This window comes from Pyxicephalus adspersus, chromosome 2 (genome assembly GCF_032062135.1).
Source record: "Pyxicephalus adspersus chromosome 2, UCB_Pads_2.0, whole genome shotgun sequence".
In the NCBI taxonomy this organism is placed as follows: Eukaryota; Metazoa; Chordata; class Amphibia; order Anura; family Pyxicephalidae; genus Pyxicephalus; species Pyxicephalus adspersus.
This window is the reverse complement of record NC_092859.1, coordinates 118710005-118726690: the sequence shown is the minus strand read 5'-3', so window position 1 is coordinate 118726690 and position 16686 is coordinate 118710005. Positions and strand designations below refer to the sequence as shown.

The following is a 16686-nucleotide window of genomic DNA, read 5'->3' as shown; positions in this document are numbered from 1 at the left end:
CGTCTTCTCACGTTTATAAATGCTTAAAACGTAAACGCGGTAAAAACTGGGAAAATGCTGTAAAAACGCGGCATAGGCGTTTTCTAGCAGTTTCCAGCGGTTTAAAGGCAAGCTTTAAAACGCTAGTAAAAAAGCATATAATTTTTGTAGGAACGTTTATATGCGTTTTTGCAACCGTCCGTGTTGACCCAGCCTTACTGAATCGAAGATATTGTTTTGTGTTTGCCTAGATTAAGGTTCTAACTCTTTCCCATTTAAAACTATATAAAAAAGGTTTTTGCTGAAATAATATTTTAAAAATGTATTATTTAGAAAGAAAAAAACATATTTACAAAATGTTTAATATGTATTTGTCGTGGACCGCTATATTATGCGAGCAGATATAATAATGTGCTGCTCATCATCATTTTAGACATTTCAGCAAGCACTAAGAATGGCTCCTGTTGCTATCACTTTATGTAGCAGTCTGATTTGATACAAATGTCATAATCGTTCCATAAAGACAGGCTAGGTAATCTTCTCAGTGATATCAGACTCCCTGTTCTTTCTTTGAATACAGGAATGTGAGCCTGAATAGAAATGAATGGCTGACTTTGTCAAGCCTTGATTGCAGTGCTTGGAGATTACAGACTTGTGGCCTAGGCCCTGCCTTCTTCCTCTTGGTCACAGTTTCCAGGGAGATTTAATGTTGTGACAACCAGAACTCTCTGCAAGGTGTCTCTAAAGAAGACAAGGGATATAGGAAAAAATATTTTTTAAAAATTGCAGGAAGACAGAACAAAAATGATCTGGTGTTGACAAGTTTATTGATACAGGCAATGGTGGAATTTCAGTAAGCATGAAAAATGGACCTTTAAACATCTGAAATTAGGTACCTAGAGGCGGGGGGAGGTGAAACAGGTAAACCGGGCCAGGTACGCAATAGACAGCTAAGTCTTAAACATAACTATACTATAAGTAAATAAGGCACGGAGCAGAGGGTGTGTATGTTTACCTGTCCACTTAATTCTGCCCTCAAGCATACGGCACATCTTATCCACACTGGCTTCATTACAAAAGGTGAGTAGGATGGCTGAAGGGAAGCAATGGTTGCTATTTGGTGTAAGGAGGAAGGTGTGTGTGTTTGGATGGGAGGGTAACTGTGCAACCCTTATCTCTCTAGGATACTGGGCAGGGTTGGGTGCTGTTATCTATCACTAGTCTGCAACAGGTACACTGTACAGTGTATGAGGGGAGACATCCTTTATCATTAGCACTCCATTGCATGCATATTTACCCAAAAACAACATAGAAAAAGAGCCAGACTAACTGCAACCTTAGCAGGATCTACTTTTTTAGTGTCTTCAGAACAATACACACAGACGGAGCAGCAGATTGCCAGCAAACAACAATCATATCCAACTTAAGAGTATAGATTTTCAATTGTAATATTTATACCTGTAAACAAATATATAGTAATTAGACCTGTGGGCGAGGTGGATATTGCTTAGATAGACTCATTACATAGGTGTAGGGGACCTGCTAACTCTCATGGATGGACAGTTTTTATAGACCATATTCTTCCTCTGTAAGTAGTATCTTTATTATTGTTTTGTTCATTATGTCTTTGTGTTTGCATGCTCAGGATCATTTGCTTTTTTTTTTTAGTTACAAAAAGATGAGCCTCCTTTTCCTCCCTACAATGCACTGGCTGATATACTTCCAGACCCATGGATTCAGCAGACACCAAAAGAGAAAAAGGCTGCGGATACCGTGGGGCATCAAAAATTGTCCGACGCAAGTCTCTCTCAACAACACCTGAGGTACAGGCAGATCAATAACTTTCCTCAATATATGGCCTAGACAGAGATTTTATTATAATAAAATATGTGAAGTAATGTTCAGCGCTGCGTAATATGTTGGCACTATATAAATACTGTTCAATATAATAATATTAATATTATTATTAATAATAATAACAATATTAATATTAATAATATGTATTTTTAGAGAAAAAACATACCTAGGAAAGTATTTGTTGTTCATTTCTGCAAATATGCTTTTTTAAATCAAAATTCACAGAGTCAGGACTGTTTTTACCGTAATGGCACTCCTGGGGCAGTGCCTAAGGCAGTATGATAGGAGGGCAGCATTAGGCTTGACATTTATTAACTGTGATAATCCTTTTCCTTAATTTGCTCCTTTCTTTGGACCATCTCTAATTATTTGTGGCAAAAGAATACAGCAGGAAGTGTGCACAGGGAATGTTGAAGAAATCAGAGATCCCAGTATAGTCCAGAAACTTGTCCCAGTAGCACATTCCCACATTAGTTTTTTCACTAAAAAATGCATTATATGAGGTTTATATCAAGGACAGCATGAAGTCTAATTATAGATAATTCTGTTAAATGGTAAGAGAATCATGATGGTCTGAAACTTACAACACAAAATGGCGAGAATCACCATCAAATGACAATATTTCCTAAATTTTTGTATTGGTCTAGTTATTATGTATCTAGTTTCTATTGTGTATCAATGTCAACATTTGTAACAATTGAAACTGAGCTCTCCAAAGCCACCTCCTGAAAATCTGATTTCATATGATTCTCACCTATTCTATTTTCTAGTAATAATGTAGAACTGCCAACAGACCCTGTGATGGAGCATCAAGAACAAGTGAGTACTATGTTGTATGTCCATGTGTGCACTTATATAACACAGTGAAGATATGAGTTTTATTGTTCTTTTTTCATATTTACAGAGTAAGGCACAGCATAAAGCATTAGTCAAAGGTAGTAAGCTGGTATTCTTTACCAGCCTGAGGGTCTAGCTGACCTTTCAGCTATTGCGATGTGTCAGGTTTATTTAAAAAGTCAATCACTGGGAACAAATATTAAGCACACAATGCATGTTAACTATGCATCCTCCATGCATACAGCAGTATAAGGTTATGTGTGGAATTTAATAATTTGATATGTATGTGTGATATATGTTGGCAAATATCTACCTCAGTCCTGTATGTCTGCCTCCTCTTCATTATGTCTTCCAATGATAGTCAAACAGTGTGGGAAGACTATTGTCCATTGCTCAAAGAGCAACCCTAGCCTTCCAAGCACAGCTTTTGCAGCATTAATAGAAGCTAGTCCCTGCAGGTGCACGCAGAATGGGGTCCATGCATAGGCCATCAGACCCACCAACATCAGGCCTTCGAAGGCCTGCATGGAAGTGGCAATCTTATCTGGTGTTTTATTATATAATATGCATTATTTTCAAAACACTTCGTTTGCATTGGTTATTGGTAGATCAAAGAAAGACTGGATTACATTTGCAAATCTCCTCCTGATGTGTATCATCGCTAAGCAATTTATTTATTAAAGAGGAATTATACTCAAAACACAAAAAAAAAACACTCTTACCTTCAATCCCACAGGGCAGACCGATCACTCCTGGGGTGTCCAGCATCTGGTCCTGCGTCATCCCGGCATCTTCGTCTTTTCTTCCGGGTTCTTCATGCTACCTCACCCGACCCAGGTGCGAGATCGGGTGATGTAGGATGAAAAAAAAAATTTGCCGACTGCGCATGCATGAGATCGGCAAATTTTTCTCTTTGAGCAGAAAGGCTCCTTCTGCGCATGCCCGAGTAAAAGGAGCACTCAAGAGCTAGTAAGTATCTTGGGAGGCTTTGTACCCCCATTCATTCTCGACCGCCTAGAATTAGGTGGCGTGCTGCACCCTTTTTTTTAAAAAAAAAAAACAGAATTTTTACCCTACATAAAAGGGTTCTCTAAAAGGCTGAATCATCCTGTGCATTCATTGATGAACACAGCCACGGGACTCACACTGACAGAAGGAGTACCGCAGTTGCATTCATGAATGCAGCCAAGCCCTCATTTAACCTCTAGTGCCCAGAGATCGCGCATAGGAGGATTCCCACGGCTGCATTCATGAATGCAGCAGCAATACTCCTCCTGTAGACATTTTCACGATCTTCCGATGGGTCCGCGAAATCGGTTAGCCAAAATTTCGCTGACCCATCGGAAGTTCGAGGCAATTTTCGTGAAAATGCACCTCTAAAGCTGTTTTCTAATGAAAACAAGACAAAGCATTCAGCCTCATATACTACAGCCCAAAACATGCATTTCTGAATTCCTAAACTATTAAATCAGGTAGAAGACAAGCAAAAAAAATCTTCTCAAGACTAGCATTATTTTTGTAAATCTCTGGCCATTGCCAGTTTCCTTTTCTTTGGACATAAATGACAAAAAACAGTGCCTGGAAAACCGGGATATGCCAGCCTGAAATGACTGCTGTGTCCATATGGTCCTTTGTAATTATCTGGAGAAAGAACAAATATAATTCTATTAGACAAACTGTCTTTGTATGTTTGCCCGTAACTGAGTGCCAGGGGTTTTATCAGCTGTGCCCTATGTCAGTATGGGCTTGTGCAGATGAGCAGAGGCAGCATGCTTTCAGGTACTTTCAAGATGTGTGTGAGATTGGTTAGAGATCCTTTGAAATTCAAATACAGGTGCATTGGACATAAAGTTATCCTCCTAAACTGCATTAGCTACTTCTCTATTCTCTAGACTTCTACAGGGAAAAACTTTCACAGTTATTGGTAATAAAAAAATAAATAAATATAGGAAACCTCAGTTAATGGCTAGCCTTACTATATTCATTTCTTGTATCTTTCTAAGCTGATCAATTTTTGACACAGGCATGACAAGGCATTTACACTTTTCTAAACACAATCCCCTACTACCTTGATCAACCTTTAGGGCTCATCAAATATCCTGTTTTGCAACATTGCAAAAACCACTCAATATACATGTTCACCTTAATTATATTATACATTCCCTTTAAGCAGAGGAGAATATGTCAGCAGTATTCAAGTAACAAGTACCAATAAATGAAAGAATACAACACGTGTACAGCCTGTACAGTTATGCATCGCCCTCTCCTGGCCACAAACTGAACATCAGGCAGTTTAATCTTTACTTCCAACTATAGTACTATGCCTAAGTATTTACAATAACGTGTAGGGTAATGGCAGGGTTGGAAGAAATGCACCAATTCCCAACATGAAAAAATCTTAAAATATGTTTCCCTATTTTGATTCTTTCTTCTGGCTACCTCTGGACATTATCACTCTAGGGATAATCATGCTAGGGATAATTCACTTAGCTTGATGAATGTGGTGAAAATTCATGTTGGTATTATTACCCAACATATTCCACGGCACTTTACAAAGTCCATAGTTATGTCACTAGCTGTCCCTCAACGGGGATCAAAATCTAATGTCCCTACAAGAGTCATATGTTAATAACACAGTCTCAGGCCAATTTTTAGGACTGGGAAGAAACCCATGCAAACCTAGGGAGAACAAAAAGACTGCAAAGAGTGTCCTGGTGAAGTTTCAAACCTGTAAATCTTGTGCTGCAAAGGCAAGAGTGCTAGCTATGAAGCCATTCAAGGAGTGAAAACAAACATGATTTGTGTGTTTGGATGGCTGAAGTTAGCAAAGCTTTATCTCATTCGCTAAGTTAGGAATACAAATTCACTTTGCTATGGGAACAGCATAATCTCTTTTAGTAAATCAACCCTAGTGTGTTCTGACTGTTCATATAGTTCACATAGTATGCTTTATTTTATCCCTACATAGTTTGTGGGTATTGTTAAATTTAAAAGTGCCATTTTCTTTTAATCAAATGGAATTTTCATTTTCACATAATTGGTACAGTTTATCTTCTCTTGTCTGTGTGGATATCTGTACTATGTAGCTATAAGTAGCTCTACAAATATAAAGTAGACCCCATGCTTGCTTGAATACTGAGTTCTGACAGTAGTGTGTACTACAATATTCACATAACAAGACAGGCAATGTCTCATTGTAACAGGGTTTTCAATGATTTGCTCTTTTCACAGATTTTCACAAGCAATATTGGGTCTTTGCCCATTTTTTAGTCTGGTGCTGAATATGTGCCTGCACCCATTTGTAGGCAATGCTCCCTACCCTGGTGGTTTGTGACTTTCCTGTATTTTTTTTCATTAAATTAATTAAAATTTACTGTCACTTTATAAAATAAAGATCTTCATTCTGGTGTGTTAGCATTGTAAACTTGGTGTTTTTATCCAAGAACAATCATATTTTTTGGTTGTCACAATACATAGAGGATTGCTGAACGACTGATTGGTAACAACCACTATTCACTCCTAAGGAGGAGCGCAAAGGGGGGGGCAGTACACTCATCCTTCCCCCTCCCTTTTCAATTGAATTGTGTGCACATCTATCACTGGAAACAATCTTTCATGATTCTGTGACATCCATTGGACATCTTTACCAGGCTTAGGCCTTACGAAAGAATCTAAATAGAAGGTAGTCACAGGTCATGTGAATTCTGACCTCACAGTGTTGAGAAGCTGAATGCCCTCTTTCAGTTTCCAAGTGTGAATATTAGTGAATTCAGGTGAAATGCATGGAAATTGGTTTCCTATAAAACTAGGCCTCACAGGCACCCACACCAACACCTGAGAAAGACCAATCTGGTGGATAGAACACATTGGTAGACCTAACCTCTACTATTAAGTGCTTATTTTTAATTTGTTTATCTTCTGCATCTAACCAATAGGAGCTGGAAAACTATCGCCTGGCTATGCAGCGTATGGCAGATGACATCATTACTCTTCGTCGTCAGATGAGTGGACTGGAAGCAGAAAACAGCGCCCTACGCAGTGAACGTAGTCTAAATCAGGATCTAGGACGCAGCCTTCTCAGCGACACCGACATTGATGTCATGACCAAAGCAGAATTAGCTGACCGATTAGGTGAGCATAATTCTTTAAGTTGTTTTGCATTGAGTATGCACTCAGCTTTTAATTTTTTCTTGTTTGAAGCCATTTTGATTACATTCTAGTAAATTGGAGAGCATCTGAAATACATGATAAGCAGAATACATTCAGGTGCATATGCAGTATTGTCACATTATTTTAGTGATAAGTAATTTCCTTAATAAAAGCTTACAAAGGCATCAAATACTTATCAAAAACAACTTTAAAAAACCCTTTCACTAGACCTTTTATTTTAGCAGACATTTTCCTTTATGTTATTTAGCTGTTCAAGCCTCTCTTAGGTAGACATAGAAAGTCCTGTGACTGCTGCTGATCACCAGCATATAGACGTCAGCAACGCCAAAAGTCTCAGGACTGTCACTCAAATGTATTTCCATTTGCACCTTCCCCAGTAGTTACATAAAAGGTTATGTAGGGGGGTGAGGTGAGGGGAAAGGATGCTGGGGCAGCACAGAGAATGCACTCCCAGAAAAGGAGAGGACTTTGATATACAAGAATGTATACAAGAATGGGGCTGTGCTAGGAAAGTGGCTTTTTTTGAAATTGAAAGTTCAAAAGCACTTTTCAAGTAAACTTAAAAAGTTTTAGAAAAGTAAAGAAAAAATAATACTACAAGTAAACATTTAAATGTACCTTTTCTATGTTTCTACTTGCAGTTTTAATTGGTGACTAGTCCTTTTTCAATGCAATTCTTAAGCTAGGTACACACTTCCAATAATTATTATTAGAAAACAAACGATCACGACCGATCCACGATTATGCACGATTATTTTTGAACGATCGTATTGTGCACAATTCTGTACATGCTGTAAGGATACGATTGTTCAAATATAATCCACCAATAGTGTACACACGCTAGAAACAATCATTTGAAGGATGCAGGGAGTCACATGTAAAGGAGAAAGTGTATTGCACAAACATGCACAATCACTGGACGACCATACACAATCAGATCTGCCCGTGATGGTCGTTCATTTCCAACGACAATCCTCGTTCATCAGCGTCGTTGATCACCCTTTTTGTGAATGATTTTCAGGTGATTGGTTGTTCGTCGTTCATTTCCATCGATAATTATTGTGTGTACGCAGCTTTAGGGTTATCCAGATGGATACAGTTGTTCACTTCAGACTGAAATATTATTATTTATTAATTATAACTTGTATTTGTATAGCATCTACGTATTACACAGTACTTTACAAAGTTCATAATCATGTTACTAACTGTCCCAGGTTATTCATTTGTGGACTGATTCAGGAAGTTGTATTTGTATTAACAAACGTATGTCATTTATGTGTCAAAATAGTTTTCATGATTTTTAATTCGTTTTTAATAACTTATCAATAAAGTTTTTTTGGTGTTTTATTAAGCTTTGTACCACAGAAACTCCCTGCCTTTTTTAGATTGCTCCATTTTGTGAGCAATCATAAGCCCACTATGTAGGTGAGGCAAAGAAAGGCAACAAAATGTGTTGAACTTAACTATAATGGAATGAACATTATACACTAATACCATATATCATGTTTTCCTATTCATTATAAAAAACAGAAATATGAGTTACACTGGTTGAATTATCCTCAAGTATACTTGCTTTAATGGTGTAAAAGTATAAAGACGAGTCTCTTCTGCAACTGCAAATGAATATAGTAAAATAAAGTGAAAAGCAGAGAATAATGTTCCTTTTTTTGTCTTATACTCATAGTGACTCTTAAACAAAAGCTTGCAAGTGAAACATCAGAGCTGCGCAGTATGAGAGACCGAGTCCAGCAACTGCAGAATGAATTAGTCAGGGTAAGCAATGTAATTGTCATTTTCAGAAAATGTATTAACACTCAGTGAGGACTGTCAAGGTAAAGATTAGCTTTCCTGAAACAACTCCCACTTGAAAACATTGGGTCCAATATATATTTAACGCCTTTAACTAGTTTTGAGAGATCCACATATTTTATACCCAAACAAAAACACAAAAGAAGATAGTTGTACCACTAACAAATGATGACAATGCCAGCCTCGTAAGCTCTATGTAGCTACTACGTGGCATTGCTGCTACATTAGCACAAAAAAGTGTTTAAATATATGTAAAAGCAAACTAGCCCAGTGTTTCTTAACCAGGGTTGTCAGGAACCCTAGAGTTCCTCTACAGGAATTTGTTTCTCAACCAGGTTGCTGGGGGTTCCTTGAACAATGAGCAATGTATGCCTCTCAAGTCAGTTTAACTGATACCAATTATCTTTTTGGCTATTTGAAAAGGTGATATTGTTCCCACAGACATCAGTGAAAACTTTGCAGAGAATATAATCCATCGCCATTTATATTCGAGAGAAAAAATACACTTTAAATAATGACCAGAAATTCAGACTCCCAGTAACATAACAAATGTGTCAGAAATAAATACTTATCACCCTTACACTTGTCAATAAATAGGTTGCTAATTAAACCATAGAGGTTTTTCATTTTGTGTGGAGTCTGTAGAACAGCTGTTGTCTAATGTTATCAGCAGTGAGCAGTCCTGGAATAACTGGAGCAAATGACAGGGTTTGTTGTCTGTGCTGTAGTTTATGAGCTCCAGAGCTTTGTTATGTCTCGGCCAATAACTAGCTTATACACCAGCACAAGTCAATAAGAATCTCATTATAAATAATGCAATGCTTTCCCTTAACTGGAAAATGTACTTGCATGAATTTCATTGTATCGATCCATTCTCAGCAAACTTTCTTATCTTAGAATTACGCCTTGCTAATGTTATTTTCCAGAGAAATGATCGGGAGAAGGAACTACTCCTGCTGCAAAGAGCACACCAACAGCAGCAGGCTGTGCTTCACCAATATCACCAGAGACTGAGTCGGGCAAAAACCTTACAGGATACTGTGCGCAAGCAGGAGAAGGTGAGGCATGACTACCTAGGCTTGGATGCTGTACAAAGAGCATATGTTGTGTCTGCATATTAATATAACAAGGGAGAAAGCATAAAGATGCAGAAACATGGTACAATAAACATAACCCATGGGTAGAATATATCATATTTATTTTAGTTTTTTTTTTATGATTACCATCTTGTAACAATGTCACGCTTCACCAGTCACACTGAGCTTCCGTTTTTTCACACATGCCAAGGTCTGTTCTGGGAAAGCCAGTTAACTTAACTGCATGTTTTAAATATGCAGATAAGAAATGAACACTTTTCTTTTACTTGTTGTAAAAAGTTTGATCTTTGTTTTTATTCTGGGTAAAAAAATGGTTGGCATAACAACTTTTTCGGAAAAATAAATGGAGTTCTATTGTTACAGCGGTGTCTCTCTTTCTCTCTGTATTAAAATATAAAATTGCGTTGTTGCCATGCTCAGAATATTCTTTCTTCACAAATAATAAATGCAGTTTAACAGATCTAGTTGTTAAAGTAAAATTAGCTGTTTTTATTGTTTGTAAATAAAAATAAAATTCTGAGCACCAGTATATACTCAGTCCATGTATTTACAGTGTATAAATGTGAATTCAGCTATAGAAGCAGATGTGATATGGGGGTCTATTCAGTTATTGAAGGAGCATCAGAAGTGTGGCTTGGATTGGCAGAGGGTTTAATAACACTTTAAAGACTTTGTCTTAACAATTCACCCCTTTCATGCGACACATTCTTCAGATTAACCTCCTTTCACCGGAATTTTACAAACACACGTTAACAGCCATAAGTCAATATTTCTCATTTACCGTGCTACATTTTCTGCAGAGATAAAAAAAAGACAAACTGCAGGAAAGCATTTAGCACCTGTCCTCGCCTACCACAGGTCATTAGTGTCTAATGGTAAATTTGTGTTGGTCTTATTTTTATCTAGGTAATTGAGAAAATGGAAAAACTCCTGGACAATAAAATAAGGGATGAAAAGAAGAGTCGTGCTAGCAAAGGAGATAGAGGTGATATTACCAGTGCTGAATATACTACTGTTACTGATTTATATAGTGCATCATCTTGTGGTTGTGAACAAAGTAAAAAGCAAACATGGGTGCATAATACAGAGGACATAAACAAGACTCAGATAATCATTGCTCTTATGTTGGGCAAAAATCTGATGCCATGGCAGGTTAATGAACTGATCTAGAAAAGGCCACTGTTCACTCTTTTGGAGGAGAGCACAGCAGGAAGGCGCTTTGCTCATCTTCTTCCCTCTCTGTAGAACAGAATGGTATGGAGTGTGAAACAATTGCATGAAAGATTGTTTGCAGTGACAATTTCCTGGCTTGACAATTAAAAGGATAGGAAGGAAAAGTCAGCAAGCTTGCCTGAAGTTGAGTTTTAACAGGGTCCCTAAGGATCTCAGTGATTGGAGAAAGACAATGGGCCTGATTTATTAAAGCTCTCCAAGGCTAGACACGATACACTTTTATCCGTGAACCTGAATGATCCAGCAAACCTGGAATGGAGTAATTTGCAATTTGTCAGCAAATGTTTTGAATCCTGGACCAGTTTTTCTGGATCACTCAACTTCACTGATGAAAGTGTAGAGCATGGAGAGCTTTATTAAATCAGGCCCAGTGTGTCTTAGACGGTAACTGAAAAGGGGAAATATCCCAGGAGAAGCCTACTCTCAGGAGTATGCTAAATTTTGAAAAACAATATGAAATGATTGTAGATAAAGTTTTGGATAATGTAAGGAGTTTGAACTGGATCTTCTGGGTACCCACCAGCCAGTGAAAAAATTGGCAACTGGTTGACTGTTTCCTGGAGTAAAAAGTGAGTGAGATTGCAAACAGAAGCACCAATAGAAGGGAAATATCAGAGAATGTCAGTGTTTCACATCAAAAATGTTACCTCAACATATAATTTTTCTTGGATGCTCCCTAGTTGTCCTCTGTTAGAAACTTGAATTGCCCTGTGTCTTCTGCACACTTTCTGTGTTATTTCAATGAACTTTCCTAATTTTTGTATTCGACTATATTACAATTAGTCTGTATGTTTTAGATATCTGAGCATAGGAGTAGTTTAGTAAAGGCACCAGAAAGGGCTGACAACAATCAGACAGCAAATAAAGCTGTTTCATTTCAGCTAACATCAGGGCTTAAACACTGGACGCAGTTCTGGTTGATAAAACACAGGAAATTTAGCATTTTATGCAGGCATGCACTGCTTTTTATTTTTTTTATTTTTTTCCTTAACAGAATTGTCCAGTTTTCCAGCTAAAATATAATTTTTTGGGATTGTGAATTGGGTCAAAAAAGCACAAAAATAAAATTACAGTATAGGTTAGAAAATGTATGTTCTATATCTATATACACACTAAAAATAAGCTACAGTTTGTATTGCCTAATCCCATCTTTTAGCCATGAAGCTTGACTTTAATTTCTTAGTTTGCTAGGGATGCATGCAGCAAAAAACTAAGAAACAGAAGGGTGAAGCAAAAATAATTACGTCAATATTCATTTGAAGAAACTGCCTGTAAAACACATAAAGTCTTAGGCATGGTTAGGTCTCCCTATCCTACTGGCCCAGGTTCAAGCCTGTGAGACTTCAAGCATGGCTGATGATCATTCTGGGGCATCTTTTTAAAGAGACCTATAGCAGATGGTCAGAATTCATGCAAAAAAAAAGGCAATTAAGTCACTTTAGAATTTGTTGGTATTTGTGACTTTGATGACTTGTTTCACAGTTTTGGTATACTACGGATAACGCTTTGCTTTCTATCTGGAACTGGTGTAAGATGTATAGCTTGCCATAAGAATATGAAAGGGGACATTAATCTTAAACTAGGGAGTAAATGTGTAGTCTAAGAAATAGCTCTGTAATAAGGCATAATACAAATGGAAGAGAACACCAGAAGTGACAGCTGGAAGTGAGCACATTAGGGAGCATGTTTAGTGTGGAAACATTGAATACATCATTGTAAATTCATGTCTGACATTGAAGGATTTTTTGTCTGTTGTCTCAGCGACTCTGGCATGTTTCTGCCATGTCCGCACAATGCTGCAGCCCTAACCTAGGTGGCTTACCAAAACGTTTATAATGTAATTTTAAATATTTTGTACAGAATAAATGCTATAACACTTGTAAGCCACAACCTAAAGATTGTCACTGCTCAAAATGATTTAGACAGAAGGCTAATGTGAGAAACATTGCAGGGAATTCTGTTAAGCCAAGAATGCAATACAGTGCTGCTTGAAAAACTGCAATGATATAAAGGGTTAGAGGAAAACTGTAAGAGTTTAGTTCCGTTTTCATTTATATATTTTTTTATAATCTGGGGTTTTTGAACAGATGTTTTTTTTATATGCATACAATTTTTGCTTTACATGAATGAAGAGAATTTTTGAACATTTTGGGGTCTGTTTACAAAGCAGTGAATCTGACATTAACTGAAGAATGGTGGAACATTTTCTGTGTTTTCAATGAAATGATTGATTCTCCACTAGTAAATGTTTCAGTGAATGTCATATTCACTGCTTTATAAATAGATTCGTATGAGCTTGGTAATGTAAGCAGACAGCAAATAAGTACCAGCCTGCCTTTTGGTTCCTTTTGTGCTGCCTGCTGCCTGATACCAGATGATACCAATTTCCAAGCGGTTTCAGACAATTTCCAGTAAATAGTAGTGAGAGAAAACCTCTGGTATAAGCCTATTTGTTGCAATGTTACCCATTTTTAGGGGGCAGCTAAATGTGGTATAACAGCTAGTCTGAACTTAGCCTAAAAGTTGCATTAATTAGTCTAATGTCTAATAACAGTAATATAACTTTGGCTGGGTCTACATGGATGTTAAAATGCTAGAAAACACCAATGCCGCATTTTCCTGGGTTTTTATCGCGTTTTACAGCGTTATACAACTAATTTGCATATTAGGTGCTCAAAAATGCGGGAAAACATTCCACTGAAATCAATTAGAGCATTTACCCATGTTTTCCCCCGTTTGTGAGCACGTAATATGCAGATTAGTTAAAACGCGATAAAAATGCGTTAACCCAGCATTTTGATTTTTTAAACGTTGCAAGCAACGTTTAAGTTAAATGTCATAAATGTGTGTCAAGGAAACGTCCTGGTGTAGATTAACCCATTGTAATGCATGTGGATTTCAAACAAGGGCTTTAAAAGCCTCAGGTTAAACGCTGGGGAAACAGTCTGTGTAGACTAAGCCTTTGATGGGTTTTAATCCCACTCTATCCAAAAACAGATTTTTCCTATACAAGAAGAACACAGGAGGAGTAGCTAAGGGTGAACTACAGAGGTAAAATGTTTTTAGTGATAACTTGTGTGATGATGCAACATTAAACCCTTTTATGGTATTTGTTAACTTGCTTTCAGGAGCTGGAGTTGAGACTCTGCAAGGAGAGGTTTATGCTGCATTACTGGTTGAGAACTCACGATTAAGGGAAGAACTCGATAAAGCTCGACAACCAACTACAGTAACGACTCAGATCCATACAGTGAGTAAATATTTAGTACTGGTTCATTCCACAAAATATAGTGTAGAATGCTATCATGGAACACTACCTTGTTAATGTAATAACAAACAAATAATACCTATATGACCAGGTGAGAATTACAAATCTGTAGGAACAAGTTATGTTTAGATTTTCTGGTGGAAGCTCTAGAAAAAAGATGGTCAAAAAGTACAATCACTGTAATCTAACCTGAAATAGTTTACATTTTTTAATATATAGTAGGTAAAATCGGGCAATATAGATAATAGAGAATTTATGTAAAATAAAAATAATAGCCTATGTTAAGAAAGCATTACATTTTACAATTAGTTTGCTAACTGCAATATGAATCTAAGTGTGTAAAGATAAGGGTGCAGTGTAAAGTATTTTATGTGATCTAACAATCCTTTTGTTCAATTGTTACCATGCAATGCCTTATGAAGCTAGGAAAGTATTCTTTAGAAGTAGAATGATTGTTTACAAGATGTGTTCAATCAGTTGCATTTCAGTGAAGTCCATTGGGGAAAAAGTGACATCTGATTGGTACTCTAATTTTAAATTAGAGTTTTAATTTATCAGTTTGATGACCTAAAATGTGGACGGTCCTTGTGTTGAATATTTAACCCCCCACACCCACCTCGGTGGAAGGCGAAGAAGGTTTATGGAAATGTTATTTAAAAGCATTTAACACCCTTTTAAAGCCTAGTAGTGTTTGACTTTGCCTATGATTTTTGGTTTCAAGGCACATGTACTATATCTGCCCTGATTTCCTAATGAATCCTAATCAACTGCATTAAAGGCTTATCATTTGTAAAGGGTACAGTTATGGCTATCTGCTCATCGTTAAAATGCCCCATTAATTCAGTCTCATTTTGTTATAATAAATGAATGGAAAATGTCTTACTCCAGTATTTTCTTTTTCAGGTATCTGAACCATTCAGTGACAGTGAAAAGTTTACTCTTCTTAGCAAATTGGAAAAGTCACAAGCAAGAGTACAGAGCCTAGAGAAAGAGGTTAGCATCTATATTATACAAATATTCTGTGCAGTGATATACATTTTTTATTATAATATTGTGTTCCTCTCCTAATATTGTCACTTCTCCTACTATCAGCTGGAGGATTCAGCTCGGCGATGGGGCCGTGACAAACAGCAACTCCATACGCAGATTTCAGAACAGCAGATGGGATTCAGCCGGACCCAGACTACTATCTTACACCACTTTCCTACTGTAAGAAGTACACTTCCATCATAGAGCTAGCGTTAGACTACTTATTCAACTAAGCTGAAGTTTAATTGGCCTTTATTTAAACATTTTTGGTTCTTTTAAACCCCCCCCCCCTTTATTAACATACTAATGAACTAAAAATGAAAATATAACACTATTACCTAAAGAAAATGAACATGAACTTTGACTTTTTCAATACATATTTTTTTCAGTGATGTCATTACTGGGTCTCTGTCCTTTTCTGTGCAATTTGAACAAATCATGGTTGGTGGGACTGTTAACAAATAGCAATGGCACTTATATAGGAATGTACCAAACAAACCAGATAAAGTTGAAGTATTGATAAAATATAGGTCCACTTTTTTTCTTCTATGTCATAATGGCCTAATACCAATTTTCTCTCTACAGAGTGAACAGCTCTCCTCTGCCATGCTTCTGTCACATGTGAGAGACATATTGAATATCTAATTACACACACGTGTAGTTTTACAGATCAGCTATCTATACTATAAACCTTTTCAACAAGTTTTCAAGTCTCACAATTAGCAAACAGCCTGTCAGCTGACTATTGAACTGCCTGATAGACCCAATTAGTGTCCCAATGCAACATACTTAGAACCAAATAAAAAGCACACATGCGATGGTTGCATGGTAGAGGCTAGGGGTTGTCAGCATGCAACAGCTTTTGTTATTGAGGTTCTGAACATTTACAAAATGTTATTTAAAAAAATAAGCATGATGAAGAACATACTAAAAAATAAATTGTAGGTTTATATGCACCTAAACGTAGGAAAAGTTCAATTTAGGCTAGCTTTTCTCTTTTTTTCCATACAAAAATGAGTACTAGCCCTAGTGAGTAGCTTGGCAGCCGCATGTTGGTGGTTTTGAACACACAATTTTTTTTTTATTTATGCACTTACTTTAATCACTGTGTATTTACCTTCATTTTTCCTTTGCAGAAGGATCCAGATCCTCCCACAAAGAGACATTCCAGGCTTGATCCCTTAATATGATTTTACTAAAGTGTAAGAGGGAAAAACTCAACTAATTGTGAAAAGCAATGGACAGATTTATCAAGGCATAATGACATTTTACTCCATTTTTTTCACAAGGCTCCAAGTCCCAAGACTACAATGAAATCCTACATATTGTCATGAAATAATTCTGACTCTCACATCAGGAAGAGGGAAATATTGTTGTAAAGTGTATTGAATAAAATTATTTTTATAG

The 16686-nt window shown here is 36.9% G+C and overlaps 1 protein-coding gene across 1 annotated transcript in view; it reads left to right on the top strand.

Annotated features, from left to right (window-relative positions):
* The window catches only part of CCDC33 (coiled-coil domain containing 33), a gene marked incomplete in the record, with an annotated part of 47454 nt that extends 30826 nt beyond the window's left edge, over positions 1-16628 (top strand). The window contains 10 exon segments of the mRNA XM_072399074.1: positions 1648-1802; positions 2607-2655; positions 6609-6804; positions 8528-8616; positions 9579-9710; positions 10656-10734; positions 14111-14232; positions 15154-15243; positions 15343-15459; positions 16416-16628. Coding sequence (XP_072255175.1) covers positions 1648-1802; positions 2607-2655; positions 6609-6804; positions 8528-8616; positions 9579-9710; positions 10656-10734; positions 14111-14232; positions 15154-15243; positions 15343-15459; positions 16416-16469 — 1083 coding nt within the window.
* Between the last annotated feature and the right edge of the window lie 58 nt (positions 16629-16686).